Raw genomic sequence first — 16,375 nt, 5'->3', positions numbered from 1 at the left:
CAGTTCCTTTCCTGTGTCTGTGTCTTTTTGTTTTGTGATCCACTGAATTCAACTAGGGCATTCCTTTGAGTGACCACGGCTATGGCACAATCCAACGGACCCTGGTGGGCTCACCAGTGGGTACACACACATCTGAATATAATAATACCACCCTCCAGATTCCATCATCAGACAATCATTCATTAGGGAAGGGTCAGAGTCCCAAGAGCCCCACCTGATTCCTGACTGGCTATAGACTGACCGAGTGCAAGAGAAGAACATCACTGAGTTTATGATTACAAAGGCCATGCCATACCCTTGATGACGTATCTTTAGTGAATGATTTAAGGGCCAGCCAGAAATCCTATGTCCAGAAACTTAACATCCTCTTTCTCTCTCTCTCTCTCTCTCTCTCTCTCTCTCTCTCTCTCTCTCTCTCTTTCTCTCTCTCTGTGTATGTGTGTGTGTGTGTGTGTAAAATAATCAAAACCAAAGAAACTTATCAGAATTTAAATATATGTTTTTAGAAATGAGAGACATTTAACCTAATCAAAGTTTATCTAAGCTGGGCACAGTGGCATATGCCTGCAATCTCAGTACTTGGGAGATAGAGGCAGACGGATCAGGAGTTCAAAGCCAGTCTGGACTAAAGGAGCCACCATCTCAACTCAAATCCCACCCCTCAAAGAAAGCCCACCTATTCATTATCCACCTGGTGAGTCCTGAAGATCTTTGGTGAGAGTAGTTTCTGTCAGTCTGAGGAGTGCCTGTTAATGAGTCTAAATTGCAGTAAATGCTTGTTTATTTGTAATGGAACAGAAGGCTAACACTGAGGTTTACATTTTCCTCCATAGGGTGACTGGACAAATTCTTTGGTTTTGGTCTACCCCGATGACCTCGCCAGAGCCCATCCATGCACTTGGGTGTTTGGGACTCAGTCAGAAAGCTGACTTTTCTAGTAATTAGTACAGGAAGTGGTCTCCCATCTGCAGCTGCCAGTTGATTACCCAATTCTGAAGGCAACTTTTCAGAGTCTAAGGGTCTCATTAGAATTGTTGGGGCCAGAGGACCTGTATCTGGCTCGATGGCCTCTGTCTCCTGGGAGCAGTGTGAGGTCAGCGTGGCCTCTGGGGCATGCTGACTTCAGAGTGCTCAGTCAAGAGAACCAAGGAAAACAATGGATGTAGAATGTCTCCTGAAATATGAGCAGATCCTTCACGGACCTCTGTTACTGGTAAAGACACATGACTGCTTCTGGCCAGAAGTAGATCCAGGGAAATGCTGACTACACCTGTCTTAAAAAATTGTTTTAATATCAAACAACTATGTTCATGTCCTTGACCCATATCTAATGTAAATCAATGATATTCAGATTATGCTTACAAACCACATGGGGCTTTTTGTAGACAACCTGCATCTCCCCTAGGCCCTCAAATTTCTGTATTTCAATAATGCATTATCCTGAGTCCTGCAGGGTACACAGAAGGCATATGCTTCTGTTGGTTAATGATGATTGCAAAAGTGACTCTACAGAGTCATGTTACCAACCAGCACTTGTGCAAATATTTAATCTTCCTTATCTGTGTATAAACTCCACTTTCGGTTCTACTGCATTCCATCTTTATCTGCTCATCCAAGTAATTACGTGTCTTACAGTAAGTTTCAGAAGGCTGTGTCTGTACTTAAGTTGTCTTACTGATATGAGAGGGAGATTCCAATATGAGTATACATTTAACAGATGCATTTACTTTTTACCTTCAAGAGAAGAAATTCCCATCTTGCTCTTTTTAAAAATTGCATTTATTAGTCTGTATGTGGGGTACATGTGTGTAGAGGTCAGAGAACAACTTTTGGGGTTGCTTTTTCTCCTTCCAAACCAATATGTGGGTTTCAGACATAGAACACAGGTTGCCAGGTGTGCACAGCAAGTACTTTCACCTGCTGAGACATATTGCTGGCTCCCTATCTCTTTATACCCAGCTTCTCCCTCTAATGCCTTCTATCAAAACAGAGAATGGACCTGAAAAGTGGACTATGTCCTTAGAGCAGGGCATCTCCACCAATGACAATGAGCTGTATGCATCAGCAATAGTCTTCAATGGATACTTAGAAAGGGGTGCTCACTGAAGCCCAGAGGAAGGCTAGAAGCAGCCAATGGCGTGGTGAGGTCTCATTGTTGTCCTAGTCTTTACCAAGACCACTCCCCCACATGGAAGCTACACATGCCCATTTCTTGTGTCTTGGGATGCATGGTGGTGGGATGGCTCTTGAGTATCTCTCATGTCTTTCTTTGTCGAGGCTATCTATGAGCAGTTGCTGTGGCAGAGTCTGGTGCTGACATGACTATGGATGGGGACACAATTAAAGACTGGGATCTAGCTATGGTCTTGTTTGGGCTACAGATATATTGGATTGATTGAGTGAGTATCTTCCTCCCTCCTTTATGGTATCATGAGAGACTGAGTCCTTACATCTCCAGCCGCTGAACCATACCAGCTGAAGAGGAGGACTGCAATCATGCGTGGGGCCACCCTAAGACCGAGAGCCTGAGTGACTGAAGAAAAGAATGAGTAGCCCCAGGCTTCAGCCAGTGTTCCCGCCAGTGTTTCCTCATCCCACTGGCCTTCAGCAGCATTGCCACTCCTCCTCTGGCTTCCTGCTACTTCTCTGGTCTCATTTTGCAAATTTTTGTTTCAGGCAGGTTCTTTTTTATTAACCAGTTTCCAAACCTCGGTCTCAGTTCTTGGCTTTACTTCATCTCTAGTGACTCTTTCCCTAGTGATCTCACTCAGACAGTGTGTTTCAGTGCCTTCTCTATGTTGCTGACCTCCCAAACTACAGCTCAGTGTCAAAGCTTTCTCTTGAAATCAGTCATTGCCAGTCACCTACTTAACATTTCCTTTTGCACATTTTGTAGGCATTTAAACTGACAGGTCTGAGTTGCCTTTATTCATATTCTTGCCCCATTTGGCTCTGCTTTCCTTATGTCAGTAAATGGCAACCCCATTCTTACACTGACTGGGAATGTCATCGACTTTTCTCTCTCATGTCCCATATTTTATCTGTCAGCAAATGATGTAATCTTGAATTCTGACTTTATTGCCTCTGTTATTGCCAAGCTAAGATACCATCGTCTCCCAGGGAATCTCCTCTCAGCTAGCCTCTACCCTAGTGGCCTCCAATTCACTCTACACATAGTGGCCGCAGGGATCCTGTTAAATGCATGTCAGATTGCATCACTTCTCTTCTCAAAACCTCCAGTGGCTTCCTGGCTTACTTCCAGCTAAAATCCAGGTCCTCATGTCAACAAATTACACAATCTTCTCCCAGCTTCCCTCTGCATCTTCCCCACCACTTTCGGCCTCGCTTCTGCCCAAGACCCAACTCCATGAGCCTCTTTTCTGCTCTCATATGCAGTAGTCCTGCTCCTTCCCTTCACGTCACCCTTCCCTTTCCCAGGAACGATCTCTTCTCAAATACCTGTGTGCTTCCTTTTTAGTCTTCAAATCTTTAGATACTGCCTTTCTCAGTAGTGTGCCATGACCACCTCATCTAACGCCACAAACTCTCAATACTTATCTCTCTGACATATGATTTAATCTGTTCTCCACCCATTAGAAAAGAACCTCTCCAAGGCAAGGGGTGTTAACTACTTTGTTCACTGTTATATCACCTCAGTGCTAACAACAGTTCCTGCAAGAATAGACCTTTATTTTACAGCTAGATGGATGGATGGCAAGAGTAACTGGAGCCTGTGTTTATATACAGTTAACTGCTTATATATAGCTTACATAATTTTCTCTAATCTTTTAAGGGAAAATCTCCCAACTAAATGCTTTTTTCTTTGTTATCTTCCAACCTCTGGTTCTTCTATCTCTCAGTGGCTTTGCAACTTTTCTTATGAAAGTTGACTAACAGGTCCACTTATGCTTGTTCAGCTACAGCACAATGATGTGACACTGAGTTGTCCCCACAACGCAGTTAGCATTGCTTCCAAGTGACTTGTACTAGTAGCCTCTGGTCTGTGCTGATAGGGATGCTGGCTGGGGCAGAAGCAGAGTTACCAGAACTGTGAAGAAGTAGTCACACCTCTTCTCTCTACTTTGTGAGCTGGGTGATCACAGCTCAGTTAGTAAAATTCTTGCTGCACAGGCATAAGGACCTGAGTTCCATTCCTGGAGTCCATGCAAACACCAGGCAGAAAAGCAAGCACTTACAGTCCTATTGATGAGGAAGTGGAGACAGTCAGATCCCTACAGCTTTCTGGCCAACCAACCTAACCAACCAGCCCCAGGTCCCAGTGAAAGATCCTGTCTAAGAAAGCAAGGTGGATTGGTCCTTAGGAATGACACCTGAGACTGATCCCTGCCCTGCCTGTCGTTCACATGTATGTGAAGGTGTGTGCATGCATCCACACACAGGGATACACACACTTTTCACACATGTGCATGCACAGACACATACACAGTATTTTCTCTCTCTCTCTCTCTCTCTCTCTCTCTCTCTCTCTCTCTCTCTCTCTCACACACACACACACACACACACACACACACACACACACCACACAATTTTATTTCTGAGCTGAAAAGAACTGGAAAAAATCCCATAGTGTAATCTTTTAGACATTTCAAAAACCAGAGCTACACTAATTAAAACACAAGCATTTCTCCACTTGTATTTATTTCAAAGAACAAATCATGAAACCCTAAAGAGAAGAATATAGTTTTCAAGCCACAGAATTGCTCTTTCTGCAAGTAAACTATATCTAAACAGTAAACTGTCTATAAATATAGCATCTAGCTCATCTCTTCACCTATCCACGAATGAACTAAAGGTCTACTCTTTACCAGGTCTTCCTTGAATCCAATCATTAAACTACATTCACTCCACATTTATTGGAAATCCTACAAACTCATTCCAGCTTTGTTCTGGAGTCTCACATTCCCTTTTTAACATATGTAACTACTGTACTTTCCATTTCTTGCTTATTTGGATCTTTGTTCCCCTGACTCCCCGACCCCACCCCAGGAACAGTCCCTCCATCTTCCTATTTATATAGGATTTAGAATCCCACTCCAGTTTTCCTAGGACAGGGCTGACCAGGGACAAGAAGCATACTCCAAATGTTCCTCCAGCCATAAGGAAGCAGTATGGGGGAGAGGTAAATTTTTGGAGTCTAACCCTATCAATTCTTGGGCTTAGGAAAACTTAGCAGTGACCAGCTACTCAACAAGCCTGTTAGTACAATCTGCTTTTACAGCAAGGTATGCTCCATGCCTGGAACTCTCCTTGGAACTCACCCTTATAAAGGGCACTTTGGAGAAGCAGTGTGTGTCTTTTGGAAGCTCTTAATTTAACAGGAGACAACACAACTACGTGTCTCTGTGAATGGCAACTGGCTGTGAAGCAAGTTGTAAGTATTGCCCATTTCTATGTGACACATCCTAATAAAACATTTATCCTGATTAATCCTGAGCAAGGACAGAAAGAGAGCCAAGACATCGACCCTCTGTAAGCTCCCCTGTGACTCACAGGCCAACTTTGTACTAGTCCACTCAATGCCACAAACTAATCAACTGCCCTGTGGTTCCATCAACAATGTAACAGAGGCTGCCATGCCATTTTTCCAGAAAAACCATCAGTGGCATCATTGCTCATTGTAATCATCTATCAAAGGCCCCATCTTCCAGCTTACCACACTACTTAGCAGAGCATAAAGGCTTCCTTGGGTTGTTAAATTAGGTTGTTACCAGTCCCTTGCTGTTTCTGTGTTTTAGTTGTGTCTTTGTACCTTGAGCAGGGTTATTGGGAAAGGAGTAGTTGATAGGTTTATTACAGCAGTTGTTGGAGCGAGAGAGCTGTCTTCTGCCTCCTCCCGTTCTTCCTGAGGCCCTCTCTGCTTAGAGACAGATTTTGTCTTGTTACCCTCACCTGCACAGCTCTGTGCTCCAGATGCCCAATGTTTAAGGAAATTTGTCTTTAAATCATGTTGCTTGAAAGGACAGAAATGCAACTATTCAAGCATATAAAATGCAAGAGAAATGCTGAGCACAGAAGATGCAGAGTATTAGGTCCACAAAGGTCAAGGCCACAGGAAGCATGCACTGTTGGAATAATCTTTTTATATATCATGTAAAGATGTGTCTGTGTTTTACCTCACCTGCCTAAGGTACCTTCTGATTAGTTTAATAGAGAGTTGAATGGCCAATAGCTAGGCAGGAAGAGGATAGGCGGGACTTCCAGGCAGAGATGGGAACTCTGGGAAAGAATCTGAGGCAGGAGATTCACCAGTCAGAAGTTGAGGAAGTCGGACATATGGTACTGAAGAGAGGTAACAAGCCACATGGCCAGCTGTAGATTAATATACAGTTGTATATTATAGTAAATATTTTATAATTAATTTTTAATTATATTAATTAATATAAAAGTAGGTTAAATTAAGTTTTAAGAGCTAGTTGGGAACAAGCCTAAGCTAAGGCCATGCTTTCATAATTAATAAAAAGTCTCCATGTTATTATTCAGGAGCTAGTGATCCAAAGAAAAATCCATTATAATGTACAGTAGTTAGAGCTAACCTAAAATGTTCTAAGACTTACCATGCATCACAATCTTTGGTTAACTTGCCCTGGGGTTCCTTAGTGGGTTTGGGCAGGATCCCATGGGTTTGCATTCCTACTAAGTTCCAGATGCCCCCATTGAAATAGGGAATCCCACTTTGAAAACTACTGGGCTAATCAGATTTAAGTTTGAATTTTCATGATTTGTTATCTTAAATATTTACAGTCATCTATTGTTCCCATTTTTATTCCTCTGTAGGTTTTCCAGCAATCTGCCACGAGAAAATCCAGTGAAAGAGATTTGGCTCTGTGTCTATAATCTAAATGGATTCTGTGGAATTCCTCTGCATTTCCTCCAACCTTCTCAGAAGCATTTCATTGGATCCTTGACTATAACTTACCAACTCAAAGAGAGTGTTCATTCTGTTCCTCCAGAGAAATCTGGGGGGATCCCAGAAGTCCTCTGCCAGTGCAGAGAGAATCCTGACCAGGTACACCTTTCCAAGCAGCTGGCTAGTAGAAACTGTTCCTGAGGAACAGGAACAGGATGTCTGCCCCCACCTTAAGGGACAGAGCCCACAGGAGAGGCATGTTTCACTCACCTTAGCACAAACTCAACTGTGTTTTCAGGGCAAAGCTTCTAAATGGAGTATGAGGTTTTCTACATTAATGGCAGTGGTTTCCCTTCTGACTAATGAGTAGCAAAAGACAGCAACCATTGAGAGGAAAGTTCCTCATCAGTTATGGGCTAGAAAGAAAGGTTGGTGGGAACCACCATCTACTGCCTCACTGCTCTTCCCATCTCCCAGACCCCAGTCAAAGAAAAGACAGCTGCTCACTGTTTCGGGGTTTGTCTTCGTCCATGCCCTCATCTTCATTCTCAGGGTCAATGTCTTCCGCTTGGGTGATCCAATCCAGGTAGCCTTTGAGATCTTCTTCTAGCTGCTGCTTCTCTCGAAGCTTTTGGAAATCCCCCCGAGCTTTGGCTTTCTCCCTTTCTTTGGAAAACTCTCTGGTGTGAGAGAGAGGGGAGCGGGTGGGTAGGGCAGAACATCCGGGAAGGGCCATCCGGGAAGAAAGACAGAGAGAAGGGGAGACAAGGCAGGTATTAATTGCTTTGTGAGGAGAACCCTGTCCAAATCACCCCCATTTCTACAGACAACTATCTCCAGCACCCAGTTCTGTCTTCACTCCCACAAGAAGCAGAAGCACTGAGAGCGTGCTCTTGACACAGGCCAGGAAAATCTAAGGGGATGAGGGCTGTCCATTCACTTTCTAGATCACAATAGATGTTGTCTGTGGATAACAGCTGTTCTCCAAAGATAGGGAGAACAGTCTGTAATGTCCCTCTACAACAAGGAAATGTGTCACCCACTATTAGGTCACACCTTTTTTTTTTTAATGGCAAAGCATCTTCAAATGACACAGATTATTAGGACCCAGTGATGAAGAGTCCACTTACTTGTACTGGGTCTCAGAGCCAACAATGCCTTCTTTTCCCAACTCTGGTTTCAGTGATGTCTCCTTGATAGTATGATAACAACTAAGTTTGGAATATTTACACCATGAAAACTAGCCAATGCAATTAATTGTTCAGGGCATTTCCCCATGGAAAGTAGTACCCCGTTGTCTAGGGGCCCAGTAGGTTTGATCTTTTCAATCTCCATTCTCATCGCTACAGTCCATGCTACTGTTCTTAGCATGCCTGGAGGGGAGTACAACGCACATGGATACCCAAAGGATTCCAAACACAAGAAAATACCCTGGGGCCTGCCATTTGGGTTAAAGAAATCTATCCAGGATAGGAAAATACATAAAATGAAGATGGTATTAAAGTTAATGCTTCAGTTTAAAGCAATGATCAGCAGAAATTGTAGTTTGCCTGGGACTTGCTGGGAGAAGGAACTATATAGGACAGTCTCTTCTCAGTTGTCTCGGATGAAGTCCTTCTTTTCTCTAACTCTGAATTCACTTTAAGCAAGGCTAAGGCTTAGAGCAGAGGCAACGACAGACAAGCTAGTTCCTAAGTGCCACAGCAGGTGCGAACCTTTTCTTTCTATGGGTGGCGGAAGAATTTACTTTGTTTGGATTTCTGATCTATTGAAATGGAGTCCTTGGTGGTAGGATGGGGGTAGGAGTGTACATGTGAATCCTCTGGTGTCTTGACTAATCGCTGGGCCACGGTTCCTGCCTTTCTTCTCAGTAAGGGCCCAGATTCAGGACAACCGGCTATGGAACCATCAACAGAGCTTCGTGCACAGGCTTGGGGCTGCAGGGGAAAGGCACTGTGGAGGTGATCATGTCACCAACAAACCTTGGAGAACAAAAGGCTCAGTGGAGCCTGGTATCCTATACTGGAGGCTCTATCACCACATATCACCCACCTTGTGTTTATATTTTGTCTGTGGCATTTGGCAGAGCTCAGCTTTAGCACTCTCACCACTGTGGTGAAATGGGGTTGAGCCCCGGGAGGAGCCTAGGGAATGCTTTGATTGGGAGAATGGGGGCTCTCAAGCTAACGAGTCTTCTTCAGCTACCTCCTTCACAAGGTTCTGGTTTGGATTGAATTTTCTTTTTAAATCTGATTGAATCCAATTATAATCGGATTGCACTTGCTATTTCTTGGGCTTCTTGCCAACCAGTGAGTACTTTTATTTCCTTCCCAGAAAGTCGTATGCCAGGGAAGAGGCGCTAGATTGACAGATCACGGCAAAGGTAGGATCTGGCTTGGCTTTGCTCATCCTGCTTCTGTTGTTGGGGTGGCCATGGAAAGATGCCAACCTCTCCTTGCTTCCCCCCTCTTACATATGGCATAGCCTCCCCTGCCTTAATCTCACTCTCTACAGACAATAGATTCGGGGTACACGCTCTCCTTATGTAAATAAACTAAAAAACCTGGCATGTTGAGTTGAGGATCTTCTCCTGAAATCTTTCTGCTGCACCCAAGTGCTCTTTTTTTTTTTTTTCTTCCCTTGCGCTGGAGTGGCTTTGAGTGAGTTTCTAAGGGATAAAGTTGCTAAGAGAGTGCTTTAGTTCTGGATGATTTTGGAGAGTTCAAGCTCTGGTTTTAAGATGCCCACCATCCCTCTGGGTGTTGGAAGAACAGGCCCAGATTCAGGCTGGCGTTAGGAAGTGGCCCCAGTCCTGTTTTACAGCATCTGTCTTGGAGTGGAAGCTCACTGGCCACACCTGCAGATCCATGGGAAACCTAGATAAACAGCCACGGGGAATACAGGGGAACAGGGTGGCTGCACGCTTCTGTGAGATTTGCCTGCTTCTGCTCCTGTACAGGAAGTAAGGGCCTACTGTGTTAGAAGGGAGTGAAGATGTGGCCTGAGCAACAAGGCAGCATGGGGCTTTGATGGTCCCACGGGCAGGGATGCAACCAGAGTGTGGCTCCATGGAACTTCAGGCTGCACATGGTAGTGATGCACTGATTGACAGCCCCTGGGTCTCTTTCCTCTCCTGGATGCCAGCCATGTGACAGTGATGCACTGATTGACAGCCCCTGGGTCTCTTTCCTATCCTGGATACTAGCCATGTGCCTGCTCTGGAGTCTGAGCTGATGAAGACATAAAAATACAGCCTGACAGGCTGTGCCCAGCCTAGGGGCCAAAGCCGGCAAGACTATCAGTTACTACTGTGGCATTTGTCACAAGGCAGGAGTGCATCTGTCACTAGCAATGGCCAACATAAAATATGGGAAGAGGGGTGGTCAGTTCTCAAGTAAAGCATGCAACAGGGGGTATGGTTGGGGCTAGTCACATGGGACACTAGGTTCTCTGAGAATCAATACTGAGTAGATAAACAGTAACTCTGATATTTCAGGGTTTTCTAAAATTTGTTCGCAACCCCCTAATCAATGTTCATGGCACTTTCAATCATGTGTAGATATGCATGTAATGGCAAAAAAGTCACATGCTCCCTGCTGAGGTCAGACAAGGTAAGATGCTTTCAGGTGCTCTCCCTAATTCAGCTGCCATAATGTAAGCAAATACCTTTCTTGAGGGCCTGTGTATTCAGTACCATGTCTTTTGTTGTTGCTGTGTTTTTGAACTGTTTACTAGAGATTTTGCTGTTTAAAAGGTCCCAAGCACACTTCTAATGAGAGAAGGCTGTGATGTGTCTTACAGAGAAAATGTGTGTTAGATAAGTTCATTCAGGCACGAGTTCCAGTGCTATGTGTCCAGAGTTAACAAATGGGTGACAGTTACTAAATAAGTTGTGGACAGAAACACACACAGGGCTATGTTTTACTGGGTTACCAAATGTGACCAGAGACTCAATGACAGGAACCTAACTCTTTACTTTGCATTGGTGGCCCAGTATTCACCGGTGCATTGTCCATCGTGAGTTGGCAGAACATAACCACTGAACAATGAGAATCCATTCTGGGTGGCCACCTCTCCTGCTCCCGCCATAGCGCATGCAGGCCTTCTCACTCTTGATGTCCTGTCTTAACAGTGGCATCATAGTCCAAGTATACTCTCAGGCTGTCACTCTCCCACCCAGCAGGGACTCTGCTTTTTCTGGCAGCAAACATGCCTGTCTCCGATGTGGAAAAGGATGGGGCAGTTACTCAGATGAGAGATCCTAGGTACAGACACATCCAAAGGCCCGGGTTTCAGAGTGCAGGCTTCCACTCCCTCAGCCACAGCTTCAGATGCAATTTCAAAAGTCTCACTGACACTGTTGTTTTGATTCTAGTATGTTGGAGACTGGGATTTGGGGAGGAGAAAGCATCAGTTCTTATCCAATTGTTACCTGTACTGACGCCAGTCCTGTGCCTTGCATAGGGTAGATATGAGGATCACTACATAGCACAGAAGATTTCTGAAGAGACTCCAGGAGCTACATGTTCTTCACACTATGTGGCCTCATCAGAAAGAAGGCTTTCTGGATATGTGAGGGTTGCAGATAAAGGATGCAGAACCCTCAGGTAACCAAAATCTTGGAATTTCTACCTTTGCCATAGAAACTGTATGGAATGCCATCCTACTCTGAGCAGAACACATAAGGCGTATCTTAGCCTTTCCTTGCTGGCTAAAGGATACAGTTTATGAGGGTGAGTTACTTAATTGGGCTGTAAAAGAGTATTATTAATTGGTGGACATAGGGTTCACACCCCAACCCTTCAGCCACAGTTGCCTCTGCTCTCAGAGCCCACCAAGTTCTTCAGAGTTTCCAATCTGAACACCGGACCGACTGGGACATCCAGGTAGCTTGGACCTTTTTGTCCTCCAGCTGTGTCCAGAAGCCTGCTTCTACTACATCTCTCCTTTACACTTTCACCTTTAGAGAGTCTGATCTTTCCACCCCACTTTTTCCTGCAACGGGTTAGTGCAGGAGTAGTATGGAAGTTATAGGAAGAAGTTGTGGACTGACGACATTCTGGTCCAGCTCTCCATCCTCTAGTTTTTTCCCATTAGAATGGATGTGGCTTCCTCATCTAAATCTGTTTCTTTTCTTCTGTGAAATAAAAACACAGTAGCATCCAGTTCATGGAATTGTCCTGAATACTAAATAATGTCCTGAATACTAATATATGAGATACGCAGAGCACAGGCCTTGGCACAGTATGGGGAGACTGTTAGTGCTATCCTTGGGATAGTGCATTTCATGGGCTCTAAGACTTTCTGAATATTCTGGAATGTTGGTCTAATAAAAGTCTAGCTGATGAATGAGTGGGTGTTTTCCCACATACTTGTGGTTAACTATTAAAATGTTGTCCGGATTAATCAAGATGCCAACTTCAAACCATCACAAGTGTGGTCAACCAGCAGGAGCCTGTTTCCAGGTTTGTCACTGCACAGGTTAGAGGCAACACATTCAGAGAAACTGGCCCTTGACAAAAAGCCAGAAGGGGTAGACAACTGCTGGACAAAGGTCCATTAATCTTTGTGGAGCAGCCAGAAGCATGACTGCAACTTTGAAAATGGTCAGGTACTAGAAGGCTCCAGAGCAGACAAGTTGAACTCTGGAGCATAGATGCAAAGATTAAATTGCCTCTATATCCCTGTCCCATGTCAATTAAATTTCCTGAAAACCATTAAGCATCAGAATTGTGGATTCTGTAATCCATCCTCATTTTATCTAAATGAGACCAAGGGGTGATTTCAAAATGACCTCCCCTTCAGCATCAGCAGCAGCTCCTTTAAATTCTCTGATCTGACACCAGTAAGTGGGTCATTCTTCTGGGGGATAAGGGTCCCAATGGCTGTGAGCCAAAGAAGGGGCCTTTGGAATCTAGTCCTCATTCTCCATATTGGATTCCTGGAAGAATTTTACATGCTAAGATTTGGTCCCTAACATCTGAGGTAAGAAAATGGAATTTAGGTTGTTTTTGTTTCTTTGTTTTGGCTTACCGCTCTGTCTGGACTATGCTAAAACTAAGCTTATTCAATATAGATCTAGCAGGCAATCACAAGAAAACAGGGGCCAAACTAAGACTCCAGGCCCAGATCTGCTGATTGCCAGAAAAGTGACATCTCTTGGCTCATGTTACTCATCTCAAAAGAAAAGTCAAAGTAATCATTGCAGTTTCAGCCACGCCACTGCCACTGACCACATACTAGTCCTTGTTCATTCTACAATGACAGCCACCTATGAGCTGATGTTAGCTTCATTTTTTTGACATGGAAAACGAAGGTTTAAAAAGATGAAGTTGCCAGATATTATGCAGCCAGTAAATACAGAGCTACGATAGCCAAATTTCTGTCTTCAAAGGGGATAATGTGTTTGATTTTTTTCCCAATGCTGTCTGTGAGACTCATCTATAAACAACGGGCCATTTTCTTGTGTTGGAAGATAAAAAACGGATCCCCTGCCCCCTCCAGGCAGCTAACTAGGAGCTTATATATTGCTCCACCTCCCTTTCATCTCGCTCTCTCGTATGGGTCTCACCTTGGCAAAAGGCAAGGTGCCATCCAGGGCCGTGGGAGGGGTAAGGAAGGAGTAGGTTATTTTCTTCACTCCATTCTAGACTGAACCCTGTGCCCTGGGTACGGTGGGAGGCAGAGCACTGCCTGTTCTGCAATGACAGGAAGTCCCTAGGTGCCTGAGAAGATTATGAAAGCAGTTGGCCTATCCAAGCAGAGCAGAAACAGATCCCCCGCCTGCCTCCCGCATTAACAAAGTCAGTAGGTAGGTCCCCTATTAGAGGGCCAGAGGGTCACCAGGAGCATTTAGGTGTCAGGTCTTGGCATGGCTGGCATGAGCTAGTAAACAATAGATGGCGGAGGAAACACCCCAGGTCTACATGATGAAGGGACACTTGGTGCCCTAGCCGTGAGTCATTCTTTCACTTCTAATTGCATTTGAGCAATTAGAAGGGCTGAAAACAGGTAGGTTTGTATCTGTGGCCATCTAGCTAGATTTAAAGGAAAATAAACTATGCCTCATCCATAACCTCATAGTAACTTGTGGCTTTAAACAGTTACATGTCCTTTGCATTCAGAAAAGTAAACATCAGTGATGGGCTATATGGCCTTGAAATAAGAATTACTATTTGTTTGCACACACACACACACACACAGTCACAGTTTTGGCTGTTTTTGCTTTTGACAATGCTGGGTCAAAACCCAAACTTCCTTCTCTGGCCTGTTCACTCAATAAAAGTGATTTAAAGTCTGTGTTATTTGCCTGAAGATGATAACTGGCTCATGAAATCAGGCCAGTATTTAGTTTCAAGGGCACTGTGAGTGGTGTGTGTGTGTGTGTGTGTGTGTGTGTGTGTGTGTGTGTGTGTGTGTGAACCTTCTTACAGATTCCTGCTGGGAAGTCCTTTCTACTCAAGGGTCTTTCTGTGCCGCTCCTCAGGCTGAGTGAGTAGGCCACAAGGGGAAAACATCCTGACTACCTGAGCAGCTCCTGGGGCTGGGAAGGCTTGGTGTGTGTGTGTTGGGAAAGGGGTGGAACTGGGTGTCTCTTCTCTAGGGTCCACCACCTGGACCAATGAGTTAATTCACAGTCAGGCCAAAGACCTTCACTTCAAGGCTCTTGAGTGACCCTTTATCCCAGGTTCATCAGAGCCAGAAACAGAATAGTGCCAGGAATAGCGGAAAGAATAAATAAAAATGAATGGAAAAATCAAGACCATTTCCTTGGTCCTGCTTACCCGCTAAGAACACCGAGAACCAAGTTAAGTACAAAAAATGACCCTATGATGATTAGTGTAACAAAATAGATCCAGGGCCAGTCCCTTCCTACGGCATCATTGACCTGGAAGAATGGAATGATAGTTAGTCAGGCACACACAGCAACCGAGCACGGCCAAGCGCCAGCCACCGGCTCCCCAGCGCTGATCTGAGCAGCGTGGGACCCGGGATCCTCAATGTGCAACTCAGAGGCCAAACCGCCTGTGCAGCCAATGGTCAGAATCTGTGCTTGCATGGAGAATTTTTTTGTCCCATTTTCCTGGGCCTGTTAGGGTCCTGTCTCTGAGGATTCTGCATTGAACGCAGTGGAACCTGGGACCTTGCTCGGCTGCATTGTTAAAGAGGACACAGAAATGGTCAGCTTACCCGCTCAAAACACCGAGAACCAGATTTAGAACGAAAAAGGATCCAAAGATGACCAGACTGACAAAATACACCCAGGGCAACTCATAGCCCATAGCGTCTTGCATCTGGAAAGACGAAGGAGAGTTAGGACAGAGCAAGCAAAGTAGAGGGCAAGACAGACAGGCAGGGAGTGAGAACAGATCCACAGGAAGAAAGGGACTGAACTTGGGTTTTGGTAACTGGATCAGGATCTGCCATTATATTTGGCTTCATCCCTATTCAAATTCCTTCCCTACAACCCTGACCTGAGCTATAAGGACCTATGCAGGGTCTCCTGGAGGTGGGGGAAATCTTGTCTGACTTCCAGATATTTTATTTTTTGGAAAAGAAATGGTTCCCCCAGTGCCTTTTCTACTTGGTTGTCTAGGAAGGTGGGTCACTTCACAAAACATTTTTTTTTTCCATCCTAGAATGGGCTTAGCTCATTTGGGCTTCTGTGGCCACTACATCTCCCATCAGCTGTTCTCTGAGGAGGGCTGACTTTGGGGTGTGACAAGGACCAGCTTTACTGACAGGGCTGGAGACTGAAGCTTCCATGACACAAGACAGTGATCCTACCTCCTGGACTCAGGCAACAGAGGGCTCAGCCTCACTGCTTCATAGGCAAATGGGCCAGAAAAGGGGGTGCTCTCCCTGGCTTATATGTCAGAAAAGGGGCTTGGTCTCTGACCCCACGGCCTAGATGAAAGAGTTATCTAGCCTGTAACTGATGGACTGATGGGGACACTCTTTGGCAAGTCACAAACGCCTGCAGGAATTGGAGGCAATGGGAGCCAGAACTGGCTCCTTTGAGCTGAGGGGAATTTGCTGTGAGAATCTCTTCAGAACTCCCTGTCTACTGACTTTCACCTTTTCCCTACAGCTCCTTGATGTGGTTGTCAGGTGTGTCATATACTTCTGGTGGGAGGGGGTGTGAAGACAAGTCTTAGGACAGAGTTTCTATCAAAGAGGAAATATATTCAGACTCGGCTTCTCAAATCTATTTCTTCTGATGTTTTCCAAGCATTAAACACACTTTATTTCTGGTTTGCTAAAAAACTAGCCCCACGGTTGTCTTTTGTGAACCTAGATTATAAAACTCTAGGTTCTAAGGTACCAGCTTCCTGACTGACTTCCATGTGCAGTTCTCAAAGTGTAGTCTTAAGTACCAGCACCATTAGGGCCTCATTTAGAAGTGCTCACACTCCATCTCACCATGGAGCTCTGGGGGAGCAATCTACTCATACAAGCACTACAGATTAACTGGATGTGGGATACATGACAGAGCTTGTGGAGCCC

At 44.8% G+C, this 16,375-nt stretch overlaps 1 protein-coding gene across 33 annotated transcripts in view; it reads right to left on the bottom strand.

The window, feature by feature from the left end:
- Cacna1c (calcium voltage-gated channel subunit alpha1 C) overlaps positions 1-16,375 on the bottom strand; it is a 555,448-nt gene that overhangs the window by 150,410 nt on the left and 388,663 nt on the right. For all 33 annotated transcript variants that reach the window (XR_004771141.1, XR_004771142.1, XM_035448892.1 and 30 more), the window contains exons 8-9: positions 14,653-14,756; positions 7,376-7,548 (exon numbers count right to left, since the gene is read on the bottom strand). Coding sequence is in view for 31 of the 33 variants with exons in the window: in XM_035448892.1 (XP_035304783.1) it covers positions 7,376-7,548; positions 14,653-14,756 (277 nt within the window). In the remaining 2 variants the exon portion in view is untranslated. The remainder of the gene's footprint in view (positions 1-7,375; positions 7,549-14,652; positions 14,757-16,375) is intronic.

The sequence above is a fragment of the Cricetulus griseus genome, chromosome 8 (assembly GCF_003668045.3).
Source record: "Cricetulus griseus strain 17A/GY chromosome 8, alternate assembly CriGri-PICRH-1.0, whole genome shotgun sequence".
NCBI lineage: Eukaryota > Metazoa > Chordata > Mammalia > Rodentia > Cricetidae > Cricetulus > Cricetulus griseus.
This window is presented reverse-complemented; position numbering and strand designations above follow the sequence as displayed.